Source organism: Mustela putorius, unplaced genomic scaffold (assembly GCF_011764305.1).
Source record: "Mustela putorius furo isolate JIRA1106 unplaced genomic scaffold, ASM1176430v1.1 tig00000228_pilon_pilon_pilon, whole genome shotgun sequence".
Lineage (NCBI taxonomy): Eukaryota > Metazoa > Chordata > Mammalia > Carnivora > Mustelidae > Mustela > Mustela putorius.
In genome coordinates, this window is record NW_025421322.1 from 22,256,405 (window position 1) to 22,276,868 (window position 20,464).

The 20,464-nt window shown below is 41.9% G+C and overlaps 1 protein-coding gene across 2 annotated transcripts in view; it reads left to right on the plus strand.

Annotated features, from left to right (window-relative positions):
* The window catches only part of COL14A1 (collagen type XIV alpha 1 chain), a 218,535-nt gene that overhangs the window by 86,643 nt on the left and 111,428 nt on the right, over positions 1-20,464 (plus strand). For both annotated transcript variants that reach the window (XM_004743496.3, XM_004743494.3), the window contains exons 15-22: positions 1,019-1,145; positions 2,944-3,083; positions 3,564-3,696; positions 5,021-5,080; positions 6,736-6,887; positions 12,368-12,497; positions 15,444-15,566; positions 17,894-18,043. In XM_004743496.3, the coding sequence (XP_004743553.2) occupies positions 1,019-1,145; positions 2,944-3,083; positions 3,564-3,696; positions 5,021-5,080; positions 6,736-6,887; positions 12,368-12,497; positions 15,444-15,566; positions 17,894-18,043 (1,015 nt within the window). The remainder of the gene's footprint in view (positions 1-1,018; positions 1,146-2,943; positions 3,084-3,563; positions 3,697-5,020; positions 5,081-6,735; positions 6,888-12,367; positions 12,498-15,443; positions 15,567-17,893; positions 18,044-20,464) is intronic.

Consider the following 20,464-nt stretch of genomic DNA (forward strand, 5'->3'; position numbering starts at 1 on the left):
CAAATATAGTCATTGATAGTATTCTAAATAGCACATCCTATCGATAGTGCTCTAAATATCTCTTGAAAACATTTTCAGTGGTATCTTTTTTGGCAGAATCCACTATCAGGTAAATAGGTTCATTTCTTCAATTTTGCAGGGTATCTTTATAGCTAGAGTATCTTATTATTAAGTGCCTCCCCTATCAGGGGTTTGGAAGGGTTAATTGAGACAATGTACAGACAATGCTTAAATGGAGCACCATTTACTTGGTCTAGAATATGCCCCCGGTGCTAGGTAGCTCAGGGGGCTAATACCCAACCTTTCCATGATAAAGCCATGTCTGTTTTTTCTCTTTCTCAAGGATGGCTTTGCTCAGGGCTCTGTGTTCTAGATCCTGCTTCCATTTCTTCTTACTTTATGGTTTCTTTCTTCTTTCTTTGCTGTTCCTTTTCTACTCTGTCCTATACCCTGGGTCCTTATCCTTAGTCCTCCATCCTTTAGTACTCCAAAGAGATTGGAACCTGTTTTTCCCAAGTAAATCTCTCTGTGGAAGATAAAGGAATATTTCAAATCTTTACTGTGATCTTTGGTATGACTATCCCCCGATTCTTACCCTAATTTGTTGCTCATCTGTGCAGCCCTTTTAGGACTTACCATGTGATACTTAGTCATGGGTCAGGGGGCCTAGGCAGTAAAGCCCAAAACTGGCTGTCCTGGCAGATCAGACTGGAAACATTATATTTATTTCTAGTAACATTGTCAATCATGTGCACTTCCTTTCCTTTCCACACAATCATGTGGAAATAATATTGGTTGCAAAGATGTCCCGAGAATTAATGGAAAGGTAATCTATTTAAAGGTGAAGATTAGAAATGTGTGATACAGAAGCTGACTGGTTTTATAATTCAGTAATATATTTGACGTCTTTATAGCTCTGCTGCCAGGCCAAGTAAACGACAGACAATAATAAAATGCCTTCTGTTTCCCGTGTCTGGAGAGTGTTGAATGTAGCTGGTATGATGTCTCTGTTTTGCAGGTTGAAGTAGATCCTATTACTACCTTCCCTCTGAAGGGCTTGACGCCGCTCACAGAGTACACTGTGGCCATTATCTCCATCTATGATGAGGGGCAGTCGGAGCCTCTGACTGGAATTTTTACCACAGGTAAGCCTTCTTATGGTATGGAAGATTCCACAAGTAACTCCATAGAGACCAGAAGCTGAAGCAGCTTCCTCAACTGTGATTTTGAGGAGATTTTTGATTTTTATGTTGTATTATCATTATTTTTATTGAGTTATTTATTTGAGAGACAGAGACTGTGCACGTGTAGGAGGGAGGGGCAGGGGAAGAGGGAGAGAGAGAGAATCTTAAGCAGACTTCCCAGTGAGCACGGAGCCCAAGCAGGGTTCTGTCTTGTGACCCCGAGATCCTGACCTGAGCCAAAACCAAGAGTTGGATGCTTAACTGACCGAGCCACCGGGGCACCCCCTACATTCTATTAAGCACTGAACAATTAGGTGACCAGAATGAGACTGCCTGATTATTTTCTATCAAAGCAAGGGAAAGAGAGGAGAGCTCATCCAAATTCAAAAGGTCCCAGCTATGTAAATGTGTATCCTGTTCTGTCCCTACTCTTACACCATTTCTTTTGTTCTATGGGTCTAAAAATTTCAAAGCTTTCTTCTGTTTTCATATGCACATATATTAAGTTGACCTTCCAGAATTGTTGACACCCAGAGATTTTTTTTTTCACCTGCAAGAATGACAATTGCATACTGTGTCACCTCAGACATTCAATCTGTAGCCAATAATGTATTCATGAGGCCTGAAATATTAATACAACAATATGGAGTCTTTTAAATGCCCAAATAAAAAACACAAGATGTGACTGCGTGATTTTCCTTTTCTATATATACCCTGTAGTCAATAAAAACAAAATTTTTTTCCTCTTGGTGGCAACAATTCTATTGTTTGCTCTCTGAGCTTAACGTTGCTTGCGCTTGGGAAAGCAATGGAGCGCTATAGTGAGGACAAGAGGAGCGATTCTGGAGAGATGCAAAATAGGCTCCTTTGAAAAACAATGTTCACAGAAAAAGGTTCAGTAATTCCACAAAACACCCTGCAGGCTAACTCCTGTTGGGATTCTCCCGGTGTCCTAATCTCTAATTTCAGGGCACCTGTGTAGCTCAGTCGGTTGGGCATCTGTCTTCAGTTCAGGTCATGATCTCAGGGTCCTGAGATGGAGCCCTGCAGCGGGGGGGTCTGCTTTCTCCTCTCTCTCTGCCTGCCTCTCTGTCTACTTGTGATCTCTGTCTGTCAAATAAATAAATAAACTCTTTTTTAAAAAATCTCTAATTTCAAGCAATAAGAATCAATGACTGGCAAAGACTGTCACTAAGTTGGATTTGGGGCTCTGTTGTACATCCCTGAAGTAGGAAACCGTGGAAGGTCTGATGAATCGTCTTTCATTTCCGATGGCACCCATATGTACAAGATGAAAAAGATGTCCAGTTCTTCTTTAACTTATTAGGAAGGGGTGATTTAGTCACGAAAGCAAATAAAACTAAGAGGGACATTCCCTAGACCTCAAAGGCACCAATTTGTTAATTTCCTCCACATGATGAGCAAATAATATCTTTGTAAACTAATAAATATGACACTCTTACTTTTTATAGCTCATGAAAAGAGCCAAATAGAGAATCTAAGAGTTCTGGAAATTACTGGAAGACTTTAAAAAACATACCTTATACATGGTCTTCCTGATTTGTACCGCGGACCAACGCTGACAGCAGAAACTCAAGGTCCCACGGGGCCGACGGGCACGGCTTTCTCAGCTTCCACATGCTTTCTGAAAGCCAGAGATCCCCCAGAGGGCCTTCTTCCTGGCGGCCCTGGCAGCTTCTTGGGTTTGGCCTCCTTGCCTTCTCCGTTCCCTGACAAAGTCTCCTTCCTTGACTCACAGAGGAGGTGCCAGCCCAGCAATACTTGGAAATCGATGAGGTGACGACAGATAGTTTCAGAGTGACCTGGCATCCCCTTTCGGCGGACGAAGGGCAGCACAAGTTGATGTGGATTCCAGTCTACGGTGGCAAGACCGAAGAAGTGAGTGGTCTGAAACACACTGAAAAGTCATCTGGAGCGTTTTTTTCTGGAAAAGAATAGCCCTGCACATTTGCGTGGGTCTTCACTTTAAAAGAGATCGAGAATCCCAGAAGTCGTTTATTTTGTCCTGGCATGCAGTTTTATAAATGTCAAATCCTATGATTTTTCTAAGATTAAAATGGCATTTGTTTTTTGCTAGGACCTCCATTATATATTTAATATATTTTCAGGTCCTTTGACTTTCATACATGACACTGAATTCAAAAATTTCAACTGGTACTTTTGCAATATGAATAGCTATTTCTTGAGGGAATTGAAAGGACTTTGACTTGAAAATGGAATTCGGTGGCCCTGGAATTCGTTAAGCTTAGTTGTTTCTTGTTTATGATCAGGATAACTGTTTTTCCTTTTTATTAGTTTTTACTTAACTTTCACTGCTATTCAAGTAAACCCTGTTACTAAGCACTGAATGCTTTCCAGGTTCTCCTAAAAGAAGACCAAGACTCCCATGTTATTGGAGGCCTGGAGCCCGGCACTGAATATGAGGTTTCGCTCTTGGCCATATTGGATGATGGGAGCGAGAGTGAGGTGGTGACGGCTGTGGGGACCACACGTAAGTGTCGGTCTGGCCGAGGGGGACTTCACCAGCGGCCGCCATCCGTTCTGATACCCTCCTGCCTACTTGGTTGCCTGCCCATCCACCTTATTCCTGCCTACAAGGCTTTAATTTCTCTATGTCCCCCAGAGTTCTTCATGTGCCCTCACCTTTAATGACACCGCTGCGTGAAGCATAAGAGAATCCTAAGCTATCACCCTAAAGGCAGAGACCATATCTGTCTTGTTCACGGTTATACCCCCAGCACCTAGCATAGTGCTTGTTGTATTTTAACTGTGCAATAAATGTTTGTTGAATGGCCGATGGATGGGTAAAAAATTTAAAAGTGAATAAATGAGTGAACAAATAAGCCGAGGGCAAGCATGTCCAAGAGCTTTTGGAATTTCCCAAGTCAATCTCGGTTCCAAGAATCTTGTATAAAATTCACTTGCTGATTCATTCATCCCTTCATTTTTTAAATATGAGGTATTAACCACATATTAAATTTTCTTTGATGAGGTTCCCTGGAATCAGACTCTGAGACAGAAAATTGCAGCCAGAAGGTTAATTGAAGACTGTAGTTGGGAGATACATCTGTAAGGAAGAAAGGATGGTGGGATGAGGCATAGGGAGAAGCGAAAACTGAGGCTTTGTTTAATTCCATGAGGGGTTCTGGACCTGGGATGACCCTCCGCAGTTGTCCCCAACTGTGTCAGTGGGGGTGAGCCTTTGTATCCCTACATCTCCAGTCATTGGAGGCGGGCCATCCCCTGATGGAGTCTGTGACCTCAGCCGGAGGCTGTTCCCAGAGCTCTGAGCCACTGGCAGCCAGTATTCCAGAAGCTGGTGATGAGTGAGCGACCCTGAAGAGGGGCTCTGGGAGGAGAACCACACAATTGCTCCAATGTGCCGATTGCCCACGGCGTATACATGACACGGAAGATATGCATATGCTCTTCCTTGGTGGTCTTGTTTGGCAGCCCTTTCCCAGCATGATCTACAGCACTGTTTATTTTCCTTCAATTACCATGGTTATGCCCCATTTCACAGTAACTGGGAGGTTTCACAAAGATATATGTGTAAGTCAAATGTTCATATGAAGGCTGGTATCTGTGATTAGAAACATTCGCTTCTGTGGGTTTCAGTTTCGTTACCAGCCCAAGAGGTAGCACGTCTGCCTTACTGACAGCTTGTTTCTTCTTTCTTGCAATCAGAGTCAAGATGGTTGGGAGAAGCAAGTGAGACAATATAGAGGAAATTTGCTCTGAAAACTATAATAGGCTCTACGCAAACTTGCAGTTACAATCATTACAGAATTTTAAAGTCATGAATATTTTTTTAGTTGACAGTGTTTGGACCGAACCATCTACAACCATAGCCCCCACCAGACCTGTGACGTCAGGTAAGGCCAAATGGTTTGTCCCCACTTCCCCATAAGATATTTGATTTAAACAGAAGTTATGTTATCCCAGTTTTATTTATTTCATATTATTATTTAGGAATGGTGCCTTCCCATTCAAATTTCACTCCTTTTAGAACCTCCCAACCTCTTCTCAGCCCTAAATGTCTTGGGACCTCACTGTGACATCTCTACCTGTTCCATCTTTGTTTAGGGTTCCTATTTAGTCTTTCAAAAGATGTTCACAAAGCACAGCCCAGGAATCTACCCTTCTCTAGATCGCAGTGACTTCTATTGCTGTCTGTTGAGAATTACTCACATCATGGTGTCCTTGTATTTCAGTGGGTAACTGAGACCTGACTGGTCTAATGGGCTTCCCACCTCAGCTACTTTCTCTTTCAGCTTAACTTTCTCCACCTCTCCCCTTTATGGGACACCTTCCAACTGGTGGTCACAGTCAACTAGATGAAACAGAAATTTGATTATACTTTTTTTTCTTCCTCCCTAAAACCCTTCAGTGGCTCTCCATCACATATCCATTCACTGATTCATTCATTTTCTAGTTAATCTGTATCGAGCCCTTCTTTAGCACAGTGTCCCAAATCTCTTTATCATAACATCCAAGATCCTTCTGCTTTTCTCCTTGGATTCCACCACGTTTTTCAAGCTCTCCCATTTCCTCCTGCCATCTAGAACTCCTGGCTAGCCCTGAAGGTGAGCCATTGCCTCCCATTCCCAATACCCAGTACCCTCCCCCAATTTTGTCTGCTAAATGTCACGCATATGTCTCCTCTGTGACTTGTACTATTTTTGTCAAGTGTTCATCCCGTATATCTCAAAGGCCTAACACAATCCGGCATGAAGGGAACACTCACTGAATGTTTGCTGAATGAATGGATGAATGCAGAGAAGGAAGAGCCTTCTAAAGATGGACAGAGCGAAAGGAAGACAGATGGCATAAATGAGGGAGCCAGCATCTCAGTAGAGGAGATCTACTCTACTGAGTAGATCTCAGTAGAGGTCAGCATCTCTGACACATGCCAGAAAGCATGGATGAAGGCGTTTGGACAGATATCAGAGAAAGGACAAAATCCATATGGGCTGAATGGATAGAGGCAGCCAGGATGAGAGATGTGTGCTTTGAGTGACGAGTGTTGAAATAGAAAAGAGGGAACAGGTAGATAGGATATATGTTGGATACTGGATCATACCCTGAGGTGGACCACATCTGGGCCCTCATTTTTGCTTCTCCAGCAGAGCACTGGTGGGAGGTGTTCGTGGGCATGCTCCCTTGGAGGCTCCCCTTGTCCAAGGGCTTCTCCCCAGGTTCTCTTACTAATATATGTCTATGTATACATCCATACATACATATATACCTACATATACATACATACCTACGGGGCTGATAGTTTTGAGGGGTCCATGATCCACCTTGGAAGCATCTCTTAAATTCATTTCTATCTGCTCCCGGTAGACATGATGCCCAACCTCCCCCTCCCCCCGCCATTAACCACTAAAGCTGAGTTGTTCTTCTTATGGCTCTGCATTAGAGAGATACATCAGTGGTAGTTGTTGCCATGTCCACACACGGTCTCTAGAGCTCATTTTGGAATATGATGGGTTAAGAGTTCTTTAATCCTTGGTTGTGCTTATTCCAGTTTTCCGGACAGGAATCAGAAACCTGGTTGTAGATGACGAAACCACTTCTAGCCTGCGGGTAAAATGGGACATTTCAGACAGCAGCGTGCAGCAGTTAAGGGTGACCTACCTGACTGCTCAAGGGGACCATGCGGAAGAAGTGATAGGAACGGTCTGTATACGCACATCTGCCTAGACACCACGCAGTTCCCTGACTAACAGACCTAACGAGGCTGTCCCCGGAGACCCGTGCAAGCTTGACGACTCATTTCTTGGTGACTCTACCATCTCCCGAAATTAATGTTTTCTCTTCATCCAAACTTAACCCCTGGTTTCTTAATGACCCCTCTAGCTCCAAAACTTGCTCTGCATACAACTTGCTTCAAATTGAGAAAGCTTCTGAACCTTGTCTCCCATGCTGCTTCCACTGCCTTGCCAATTCGATGGAGCACCAAAGTTGGGTCATACGTAGTGTACTGTGCCCTGTCTCTGTCTGTATATACTGTTGACCCTTGAACAACATGGGTTTGAATTGCACAGGTCCGCTTATATGTGGCTTTTTTTCGGTAAATACAATACAGTCTTGTATATGTGTTTTCTCTCGTGATTTTCTTGATAACATTTTTTTCCAGCTGACTTTATAGTAAGGATACACTGTGTAATACATACAACATACAAAAATATGTGTTGATCAACTATTTACACAAATCAGTAAGGCTTCTGGTCAACAGAAGGCTATTGGTAGTTAAGTTTTAGGAGAGTCAAAAGTTATACATGGATTTTGGGCTGTGCAGGGGCTCACCAACCCTAACATCTGTGTCGTTCAAGGATCAACCACACCCATATATAAACTTCTAACATAGAAACTTTTAATATATACACATATACTAAACTTCTTTGCCCTTGGGAGTAGAATTAAAAGTTTCTTTGCAAAGTATGCATGAAAGGTTGTCTTTATATAGTTGAAGTGTTTCTAATGGGATAGCACCCATTCATGCATAGTTATGTTTTCACTGACATCAACTCATTTTCAGCAGTTCTATAGTCATTTCTAACTTATCCTTAAATATGACTGTTTCCCTAAGGGGGTTGGGATTGTTATATGCTGAGTTTTCTTTGTTTCATTTAATTTGTTTTTCTGTATTAGAAACCTGAGTATACGTTGAGACATGGCCTTCCCATGTTTTCTTAATTTACACTGTATCATTCCTTTTATTCAAGAACCTGAACGTTCAGGAAATGAGTTTCCCATCAGACCAGACCAGTTTGTATCTAAAGGAAATTTTTCTTTTTAGTCATGGACTATGCCTTATTTAACCTCATTACTTGCATTTCTTGCCCCTGCTGCATTATTTTGAGACACTCTAGGAAAGACATCTCCAAATTCATTATTGCTCAAGAATAACACTATTATCCTTTGTTTCTCTTCCTTAAGTATACAGCCTTTGATGGAAATTTATTTTTATTTATGTGCTTCCATAAACAATCATTTGAGCCCAGATTTGTCTCAGGAAAGTACTTAATTTCAGGCTGATGGAGGACTTGTTACAGAGCGTGATATTCTCGGGAATAGTCACATCCACAGAGCATAACCAGAGAGTCCATGAAATTGGTCTGTGGGTACTTTTAGAAAGTTAAAAGACACTTAAATAAGTTGAGTTGTAAATTCACCCGGATCATACATTTAAATGACTCATGATTGAAAAATTCAAAATAAAATTGTACTTAGCAATGGTAACTAGGGACATAATTTGGATGTTTAATTTTCCCTGTTATTGTCCCGTATTTTAATTTAGTTCCTAAAAATGAGACCCATAAAAACTTCCCAGTAAGAGTTTTGGTTTTTGTTTCTTGTTTCTACTCTTTCCAAGAAACATATTAAGCTTCTTGCTAAACTATTCTTGCTAATTTGGAAACACACAATTTAATCTCATGCGTGCACTTGTAAGCTATGCAAGGTAAAATAATAATAATATTTACTTTGGGTTGTCTCTAGATAATATTCCCTTTGCTAGTTTCTTTCATTTCACACTGTTTATTTTGAAACACTTGGACACCTACATGAAGGGAAAAAAAGATCAAAGGTCTGAAATACACATGTGCCCCAGTTAAGCAAACCCTTCATAAAAATGAAAAATATTGATAAATTTGGTGGTGATTATTTGCTGTGCAGAAGTGTTTTTTGATAAACTGAAGAAAGTACTGTAGAATTCTTTAATATCAAGCTCTTCTACCAAATCCCACTTGAATTGGATTTGTGCACATTTAATTTACAGGCATCTTTTCAGGGACCCAACTGAGGATTAATTGAGAATTTCTATCTCAGTGTTTAGGAAAGGTTACTTCTACATAAGTGTATTATTGTATTAGAGACAGAAAGTAGATGCATCTAGATTTAGATTATAAAACAAAAATAGGGCAGGCCATTGCAGATCTATAACAAAGTCTAAAGGCCTTGAACTCCCAACACCAAAGGAGTATCTTTAAGTAATAATGCATGACAGACAAAGGCAGAGAGCTAAAGCACATTATAAAAGTGAGAAAGGTCTTGTGTCCAGATAAGAGAAATGCCTCTTACCATCTTACCACATTTTCCTTAACTGTAAAAGCTGATTAGATTTGCTTGAGGAAATGATCAAGTGAGAGAATGGTGTTATGTCTGTAACATTCGTAAACCAAAGTAAAATTTCAGTGTATAGAAAACAAGGAGAACTGTTTCCTGTTCCAATGGAGTAAGTGAAGTATCCATATATTTTCTAAACCTAATCGAATCTGCCAAATATTTGCAATAAAAAGCTTTTGACCTTGGAGAAAGTAAAGCTACTTGATCAGCAATGACTTTGCCCTGAACTTGTTCTCAGTGTATGGAGGTCACACACGTCTTTATTTGTAAAAGGCTGATCAGGATTTCAGACTTTTCTAGAGCCTAGATGTCAACATCCATAACCATGACCTGAATTCTGATTTGCAAGAAATATTCCAGAACACGTAGACTCAGTGTGTGGCTCTGTCTCCTACAAGATAAGTTTGGATATTAAGATGAAGTTTTTAGAAATATTTATAGTGATTTGACATTGCTGCAACATCCAAGGACATGATTTTTTTTTTTCAGAAATTTTGTGTTATTGTATTTTATAAAAATATTAGTCTTCAGTTGATTGGAATTAAAACAGCAGCGCCAACGTTACCCAGTCCCCTATCACAGATAGTGTTTGACTCACCGTCTAGACATAGTTTTATAAGCTGGGAACACAATGAGACGCAGGGAACCCTGTTTCTCCTGATGGGATCCAGGCTGCTCTGAACAGCTTAGGGCAATAATGGAGCCAGACATGAAGTTCCATTTCTAAAAGAAAATTTAAAACGTGAAAGTTCACTGGTTAGATTTGCATCTCATTTAACCATAAAGCATCTTTTATAGAATTGTTTTATAAACAAAACCACCATCTGCTGTGATCTACAGCATCTGTTTTTAGTAAGAGCCCATCTTTACCCTGCTCTGTGCAAACAAGCAGAGGCCAAGCAGAAGGAACGTTGCATTCTCCAAGAGGAGATTTACATTTTATTCTTGGAAATGAATATCATTAGGGTAAAAATGTTCAGACAGTGTAGCCACGTGCAGCAGGGTGTACTTGTTAAAGCAAGGCTCAGGCTAGATATTCAGGATTCCAGGATGGCTTTGTTACTCAAAAGCTGTGTGGGCCTCAGTTTCCCCCCATTTGTAAAATTAATGTAAGGTTACTTCTTACCTCAAAGGGTTGTGGTGAAGAGTAAGTGAATTGCTATATTAAAATTCTTGGGGTAGCACCTGGTGCATAATAATTGCTGGGTAAAGGCCGAATATTTTAAATCACATCAGCTACTTCCTAGCTAACTCAGTGATTTCTCCAAAACAGCTCTACTGCTTTTCAGAATTCCACGGTCTAAATGGGATTGGTTCCAAGCTCATACATTTCTCAGTTTGAGAGATGACCTTATTTCAGGAATATCAGCATGGGTGGTTTGCTAAACGGGCAGCTTGGACCGAATGCCCAAACTCTGTGCTTCAGAGGAGTTATTTAAAAAAAAAAAAAAAAAAAAAAAAGAAGTGCCCTGGGGCACCTGGTGGCTCAGTGGGTTAAGCTTCTGCTTTCAACTCAGGTCATGATCCCAGGGTCCTGGGATCGAGCCCCGCATCAGGCTCTCTGCTCAGCGGGGAGTCTGCTTCCTCCTCCCTCTCTCTGCCTATCTCTCTGCCTACTTATGATCTCTCTGTCGAATAAATAAATAAAGATCTTTAAAAAAATAAATAAATAAAAATAAAAGAAGTGCCCTAAAGGAAGCTACACTGATGGGATAATGCAAGTCAGGGCAACCCCTGTTCTTCCTGTACCTGTCCTTAATGCCAGGCTTATCTAACTCAGTCGAGAATAAAGCAGAGCTCTTTAAAAAAAGAAAAAAAAAAAAAAAACTCCCTTCCGGGTCCACATCAACACACCCCTGTAGGATATTTCAATGTCCCTTTCATCCAAGGAGTAAAATCGTGCTAATTCATTATAAAGTCACCTAATTCAGACTTCCTTTTTAACAGCATATCTTAGAAAATTGCTTTTAGAGCTTAACAGTATCTTAGCAACAGCTCCTTCTGGGTTCAACTCGAGGCTTCCTAGGGCTTAGTCCATGATTTATAGGTCTCTTCCCTCATCCAGAAGTAGACAGCACAGCCCTTTTCCTGCTGGCATTTTACCCAGGCCTGGAATCAGAAAAGCATCTCCAGCTGTCCCAGTCTTGTGACTCCTTTAAACACGTTTGGGTCAGTTCTTAGATCTTACTTAGCACTTTTCCAGCCATGATTAAGTTCCCCAAATGGCCCTGAGGTGTGCCAGCGTCTGACTGCTGAAGCAGACGCAGAAAGTCTTGTGGTTTTAACATTGCGAACATGTGGCTTTTCTGGTCCGTGTGCTCGCTGGGGGTTACCAGAACGTACCCCAAGGAGCCACGTGGCACGTTAAACTGATGCTTGTGCAGTGTGGACCCCACCCCTGCCTTTCAGTTTTTGCAGCCGTGAGAGGTAGAGTGATGGTGATTTCAGATTGAGGAAGACATCTCCTTTCAGAAATTAAAAAAAAAAAAGGCTGTCTCAGTTTGTAGTTTTACTGGGAACTATGTTTTGCTCTGGAAAACACGGATTTAATGCCTGGTTCTGTTGTTCTCGGCCAGCTTCCATTCTTTTCTAAAGTGCTGGGATTCGATTACGTCTGAGAGAGTGAAGAAGGGAAGGCTCAATTTTCTAGAGGATACTGAAGTAGAATAAAAAATGATAAGCAGGCTGTGCTAGAGAATGAGTCCTCCTAAGCTACAAACACCTGCTTTCCAAAGACATGATGATTTTCACTTCTGGATACTTTACAAATGCTGAAAAGATGCTGCGAGACTATTCCTCAGAGCCTAATTGCTTCTAATTTAAACCTGCTCTCGAGGTTATACGCTGAGGGCTGCTGTGAGGGCGATTCCAGACAAATGCTTTTGCACGGATGCCTATTTTTCTCATTGCTGTTCAAGCACGTTGTCTTGCTTCTGATTATTTCCAGGTCCCCAGAGTCCTACTCCATTCGTAGACCAACAGGAACAGATGTCTTAACTAAGACCGGGGTCCTTTGCTTTTCTCTTCAGGTTATGGTGCCTGGAAGCCAGAACAATCTCCTTCTCAAATCTCTGCTTCCCAATACCGAGTACAAAGTCACGGTGACGCCCATCTACGATGATGGAGACGGTGTCAGCGTCTCTGCGCCGGGAAAAACCTGTGAGTGAAGCCTTCTCCCCGTGCCTGCTAGCTGACTAGCTCATTAAAAATGCCCAGCCCCGACAATGTGCCCTGAAAACCACCGTGTGGTGCGGGGGACCGAAAGAGCTTGGGAGGCTGAAAAAATCTGTTTGAATCCTCTGTCCCCCCAGGCAAGCTGTATGAATTTGGGCGAGGCGAGCCTAGCTGCCCTGGGCTGCAGTTTCTTGTATGTAAAAGCAAAGACTTTAAAAAACTATGCGTTCCTCCTCCAGCATCTAATTCCTTACAAGTCCTGCTGATTCTCCAAAATGTGTCCTGCGGGCCGGTCCTCATCTTCCTCTGACACTCCGCCCTGATCTGCACCTCAGTTCCTGTCGCTAAAATGAGCACTTCTACTCTTGGATCCTTCATTCTTCTCCCGGCAGCCCGAGAGGCTTCTCAAAATATAAATTAACTCATAGCAGACCTCTGTGTCAAGCCTCCCGATGGCCTCCCATTGGCCTCCCATGGTACTCAGGATAAAACCCAGCAGCCTTCCTGTGGCCCTGCAAGGTGCTCTAAGACCTGGACCCCGCCAGTTCCCTCCCTCTCACCCCTTAACAAGTGCCCCAGCTCTAAAGTACCCACTTTCCTGCTCTTCCCTGGACATCTTAAGCTTGTTCCTGCCTTAGGGCTGACGTACTAGCGCTTCCTCCCACACAGAATATCCTTCCCCAGATGTTTGCCTTTGGGGCTTTTTCTCATCATTTTGGCTCCAGCTCAAAATCACCCCCCCCAGACTTTTCTGATGGACTTTTCTGACCAGTCCCTGCAAAGTAACTCCCACTCTCCAAGCCCTCAACCTGTTCTTTAGTTGCTGTTTTGTTGTTGTTGTTTTATCATGATAAGGCGCCAATGATTACCTGATATTTTCTAATTGACTCATGTATTTGTCTCCCTTCCTTGGAGAACAACATCATGGGAGGCCAGGACCTCATCCGTACTGTTGGCCTTGACACGCAAAGCTCCTGCAGTGCTGGGTGACACAGAGGGAGCTCCACTCAGTGTTTGTTTTGGGGGAATTGGCCGTGACAGTCGAGCGAGGAGTGTGCACCCCAGGAGCACGCTTTAACCCGTTGGTTAAAGGCACTACAGAGTCTTAGATGTCTTCATTGCTGTGCGGTCGTCTGTACTTGCGTGAACTACGCCAGAACCCAGTGGCTTCAAATAGGAACCATTTTATTCTAGTGCTTGATTTTGTAGGTCAGGGAATTAGCTCAGGCTTGCTGGAAATTCTGCTCCATCTGGTAGGGATTAAGGTCACCTGGTGACTGGGTTGGTCTAAAGGATCCAACACAACTTTACCCACATGTCTGGCATGTTGGTCGGGACCCTTGGAAGGCCTCTCTCTCCATGTGGTCTCCAAGCCTTGCCCTGTGCTGGTTCCAGCAGGAGAGTCATAGGTCTTACGTGATGACTCAGGACTCTGAGAGCAAGAGTTCTGAGAGGTAGAAAGTGGAAACTGTCAGGACAGTTAAGGGCTCTGTTTGGCCCTGGCCCAGGGTCACTTCTGCTGGAGTCTGTTGGGTGAGGTGTTCACAGAACCCACCCAGATTTGAAGGAAGGGGCTTTAAAAATCCCGCACCTAGCTTTAATCTACCACCGTCACCGAACAGTTACACGTGACTAGGTGCAAAAATGGTGGCAAGGCCTGAATTCTGTGCTTGGGCACTGAAGTGGGGGTTTTTCAAAGAAGTGTACAAGTCCTTAAAATTCTGTAGTTGCTGGTTTCAAATAAGTGTAGTGAATTCTCTGGTTTTGAGTCGGTTTTGGATTATTTTTAACACTCTAATGTTCCATAAAGTTACCATAAACCCTGCCACCGTGGAGAGGGGAGGGGAAAAGGGGAGAAGGGGGGCACTAGGCAAAAGGCAAAAGGGCTCCGTCTAATTACTGCTCACCTGGGCTCAAAGGCCTACTTTTAACTATCTTATGTTAAAAATTAACATAATGTGGGGGCGCAGGGGTGGCTCAGTGGGTTAAGACTCTGCCTTCGACTCAGGTCATGGTCTCAGGGTTCTGGGATCGAGCCCCGCGTCGGGCTCTCTGCTCAGCAGGAAGCCTGTTTCCCTCTCTCTCTCTGCCTGCTTCTCTGCCTACTTGTGATCTCTGTGTGTGTGTCAAATAAATAAATACAATCTTTTAAAAAATTAACATAAGATGTAAAACTTCCATGATGAGCAAATATATTCACTCACACGAATAAAAACCCTGTAAAGACTTTCACTATAGAACTATGACTTAAATCCCATTGCAGAAATATCACATCCTGTAACAATATCTACGTAATAAAATTATTTCCAGGACTTAGTGGATGGTCTTCCCATTTTAAGCCATAGTCCTCACAGCTCCACTCCATCAACAGTAACAGAAATGATGACGATGGTATCTGTCCGCGTGCGCGATGGTTTACAAAGGCTCTCCACATCGATGGCTTAATGGTTTGATAAAAAATTGGTAAACAACAATATACAGTTTCAAACAATGTAGGCAGTATGAAGATGAAAGCAAAAAAAAAAATCACCAGAATCTTCCTTCCTCAAGTTACCATCATTACCACTGGGCGTGCACCCTTGATACTGCTGTACAAACATACTTTGATAGTGGAACACAGTGGTATATAGACAGAACTGTTTAATAAACACGATTCAATTCAGTTTCACTCAAAATAAACTGAAGAAAAGGAATGAGAATGACCTTCAGTGAACTACTGATCTTCACATGGAAGTGTTTCACCCCAAGAATTTACTTTCTATATATTTAATTTTTTGAACAACCCCAGACTCTCAAAATCACACTGTGTGTTAATACATTTTTACGTGTAAATATTTTTAACATTATGGGACGCTAGCTTGGATTTTATTAACAGTGTCTTTTGGTAAGATGGAAACCACACTAAACCAGTTTTTCCTTTTCTCTGTTCAGTGCCGCCCTCTGGTCCCCAAAACTTACGGGTCTCAGAAGAATGGTATAACAGGCTGCGTATTACATGGGATCCCCCATCTTCCCCTGTAAAGGGCTATAGGATTGTCTACAAACCTGTTAGTGGTAAGTAATGCTTCGTAAAAAAATATATACATATTGTTACCATGATTAGGCATCTGAAATGGTTTTCAAGATAAATCATTTTTGTTTTAATTTCCTGTCTATCTTTGCTTTTATCTTTAGTTTCAAGAAGTGGGAAGGGCCTTACTTTGTTTGAAAAAAAATTTTTATTCCTTGTATGGTCAGTGTTAGGGTAGATATTATCAGAACAATGAAGTCATGACTGCACCTAAAAAATAACTGGGCTCATTTATGAGCAGAATTCATCCTTGTTATGTACCTAACCTAGGCGCCTCCCATACAAGGAACCAGTCAAAGGACACCTTGACTAGGTGGGAGTAGGAAGCTTCTATGGATCATTGGATATGTAAACCCTAAACATTCAGAATCTCTAATTTCTAACTCCTCTTCTACCTCTTCTTGGATTAGTAGGAAAGAAAGTTGACTGACTTCTTGGATTAGTAGGGAAAAGTTGGCTTACCAACTTCTTAGTCTCTTTATTTTGGAAACTTGATTGGAAAATGTATAAAATTTGGAAACTATAAAATGCAGCAGACCCCTCAGGTTGTGGCTATAAAAGGCTCTTCCATCAGCCTCTTAGTTGTCTTGGCGAGGGGATCTCTCTCTCCTTACCTGCCGCATTTTTCCGTCCTGAAAGCAGGAGAATGGCACAAACCAAGGCAATCATGGCCTTGGTCCATATGTCTGGAGAGACGAGGCACTTGTTACACTATTAACTCCTGACTTTCAGCACTTCTGTGAAGTTTCAACAGAAAACTAAAAATAGATATTAGCGGGGGGTCTTGTCCATTTTTTGGACTTGGGCCTTTGACTCATTATTCATAAGAAAGAGTGTCTCTAATGATGTTTACTGATTTGGCAAGAAAATTTAAAGACTATTCTTTGGACCATGAAAAAACTCTTTCTGCCCACAAAGAGCACACAAGGCTCAGTATGTCATCTTATATGTTCAGCTTTTTCTATTGTGTCCTATTATCCAGGCCCATACAAGTAAAATACCCCTCCTCCAATTTCTCCAGACAAACATCTCTATGAACCGAAAATAAATTAGCAAGAATATATCATGGACGCGTTGGCCAACTCAAGACTGATTCTTTGCAACCCATCACCAATTTTTTGGTTGCTTTTATCTAGGCCTGAAGCATGTGTTAATTCATAAAACAGCCTTGCTAGATCCGTGCTTTGGACCATTTTGTAAATATTTATCAGATTCTCTGAGGGAAAATTGCTTTGTTTTAGGCCAGTGGTTGTTGCCACAGTGGTTTTAGGCCAGTTTTGCTGCCCAACAGAGAGATTTTTGGTGGCTACAACTTGGGAGGGTAGAGGGCTGCTCTGGGCATCTGGAAGGTAACATTAAGCATCTTAAGAGTCACAGTACCTGCCCCTACCACCCCAGAATTAAGAATCATCCAGCCCAAAATGTCCATAGCACTGAGGTTGAGAAATCTTGCTCTAAGTCATGTGGAAGACTTGTATGTGGTCAGTTGAGTTAAGATTTTGGTGCATGAGAAAATCACTACTGAGATAGCATATACATACAGAAATATAGAAATACATTGTTGGACGGGGCTTCTGAAGTAGAGTAAGGAGTATTTTAGGAACTTGTTAGTAACTCAAGACTGTTAAAGAATGAGCACAGATGGGGAAAGGCAGGAAGTAAATTAGTTTGTATGGAACTTAGCAAGGAATGTTTTTAGTGCTAAAGCAAAGACTCCACTGGGCTGAAAAAGTGGTGAAAATGTAAGGACCCAAAGAAGCCAGCTGGTCAAGGGCCTTGGAATAATAGTGTCATCTGTTGGTTCTGAAAAATGCTAAGAGGAGGGGGTAGGACTGATAGTGGTAGCAATTACGCAGGACCCCCATGCGGCAAAGTACAGCATAGTATCCATAGAATTTGCTGCTACTGTGTCTTGCATGCCTGCTGGGGACAAGGCTGGGTGTCTGAAAAGGAATAATTGAGAATGACTTCTTCAGTATACCGAGTGTCTGGAAGCCTGTGGCAATGTAATCGCTCCACTGTGAAGGCCTTACAAAATGGCGCACGGTAGAATGAGAGGTGGACCAGCTCCTCTCAGTAAGCTCTAGGGAAAGAACTGCATTTGAGAAAAAGGACTAGATCCCTAAAAAGAGCCCTAGCATGGTGTGTCAGTCTCAGAGCCAGGCGGGGCTAGGTTCAAATCCCAGCTCTGCTGCTTGTCTTCTGTGTAATCCTGAGCAACTGAAACACAGCTGAACCTGTACAAGTCCTATCAGGAGTATTTCCATTTTTCTATATTCCAGTGCAACTGAAATCACTCTTTCTCCCTTAGTTGCTGGCCCAACCCTGGAAACTTTCGTGGGAGCTGGCATTAATACCATTCTTATCACAAACCTCCTCAGCGGAATGGACTACAATGTGAAAATATTTGCTTCCCAGGCCTCAGGCTTCAGTGATGCCCTAACAGGCGTGGTGAAAACTCGTAAGTCTGGTGTCCTGTTGCCTCAGCCCCTGCATGTGGTTTTGCTGCTTTGCTTTCACTGTAACTCAACCCCCGCTTCAACTTGGCGGTTGGTTTTTATTTTCCTCAGCATTACCCTTTCTGGATGGTGTTTTGTGGAAAGAAAGGTGTGCGCCTCACTCAGGGCTGTAGTTCGGCGTCCTGGTTGGCAAGCCCAATGTCAGAACCTGCCATTTAAATATATTCGATGGTGACAGATAGGATTTCCTTCTGGAAAGTCTCCTTGGCATTTTTCATATTAGGTGAAATTTTCCAACCAGTCTTTAACCTGACATGGCCAACGCCAGTCAAAGCTGGGCCAGAGGCAGGGGAGGGTGGGGGAGGTTTGCCTTTTCAAAGGGGAGTCTTTGCCCCTCCCCCTTAGTGAACACACACACACACACACACACACACACACACATATGTGTGTCTATACCCACTACACACACAGACACACTCTTGCCACCCATAAAAGATACAAAAAGGACTTTCTTCTGTACCTTTTAAGGGTTTTCATGCTGTCTGCACATCATCTGGGACTTCTCACTGGCATAGACCACATCCAGACACCCATGGTATAAGGCAATGTTTTCCAAACTCCGGCACGTATGTTCCATATTCCTCATGTTTGTTTTCCTTCCACACCATCTGTTTAATATATTTCTCTAAATCGACTTACATATTTTCTTAACTTAAATACTTTTCAAAACTGACATAATTATCCTAAACAAAAGACCGGTATTTTTAATACACATTTAAAGATAATACACAAATAATGGAAATAACCCCGGTAAGGCCATGTGCTCGTTAAAATCATGCTGAGTGCTCTCAGCTATGCATGTGCCCCACACCTGAGAAGGAGAGTCAAAAGGAGAAGTCTTCCTTCAGTTTGCCACATATTGGCTGTCACCTTGGGCAAATGACTTAACTTCTCTGAGGTCAAGTTCTCTCAACTCTAAAATGAAGATAACAGACTGATTGACAGGGTTGCAGAAATAAAGGGTAACATGTCGGCCCTACGGCAAACACTCATGAATAACCATTATTATTATTATTATTGTAATGATTGTGCTTTATACCCTTGGCCCATAAGTCACTCTCATCCCTCGCCAAGTAATTCATCTGATGAATGGAATGATGCAAGAATGGGACATATACTGAAGCAGACCCCCGGCCACCGACATGTTAGATAGAGCCAGGCTTTACATGTGAGGAGGCTTCCTGAATCTTTTTTTATGGATTATTGTAAGACCTTCAAGGCTGGATTATAGAATCCATTTAAATCTCAAAAGAAATAATAGTCTGTCTTCAACAGATCCATTTTGGCTTTGGCCTATGGTTCTGATCTTGTCCTTGGCTGGTGAGGTGATGCCGTTCTGAGCACTGGGGTGTGACCTCCAAAGGATTTTCCTGTTGTTCTATTAGGAACCCTCGGAGCCGCTAGAATCCCCTGCGTATCTTCCCACCCCCTTTCTTCCCTTCACTGGCTTATCTTCATTTTCCTTTCTAGATCACTCTTTCTCTCTGGGTCACCTTTTCTGTCTCTGTGATTTTTTACTGGCCTCTCTTCTCCCTGCTCTGCCTTGTCTCTTTCTGTCTCTTCTCTCTGCTTCTCTCCTTCTTCTGTTTCGTCTCTCTTCTCTTCTTCAATAAATACATTGGGTATTCCAAATATTTCTTCAAAGAGAGTATTGAATTATTTTATATTCTGTCCTTAAAGTAAAAATTAGATGGGCTTCTCACTTCTTTTCTCTCTTTCTCCCAAGCAAAGTAAAAGCCCATACAATGCAAATGAATTAATTTGAGGTGTTTGTGAAATTCAGCGTGATGACATAAATCATCAGTGATTTCCTTTTTTTTAAAATGGAATAGGAGGGCTTATATATTTGGCCTTGGGAAAAGAGCTTTTCTCTCTCTGATCTAACAGAAAGGAACAATGTAAAGATGTAATTTTGATTAGACAAGATTATTTTTACCATCTTGAAAAATAATTTTAAACTATTTTTATGATAGGAGGTAGTGAACAGAGAGTGAAAAAATAAGAGAAAATGATGTGGACAAAAGTCAGAGGTCATTAGAGAAAGGAAATACTCATTTTCTACTTTTCTGCTTGGGTCTAAATGGTAAACACTAGATATTTGCTGCTTTCTTGTATTAGAGAAACACTATTTTTATTGCTTCCCCCAGATAACTTTTCTGTGGGTCATTTTTATATATCACAATATTCTGTGATGAATAGGAATCTGTGTATTTTTTAATAATTTTAATGTGCTAATCTTTCATTTTTACATTTTCAAAAACATGTTCATCTCCTTCAACCATGTTTTGAAGGCCAGTCCTTATGAAAATGCTCCTGTTTGAGTAAGACTTTCTTTTTGTCAATTTTCTTGTCCCTTTTATTTA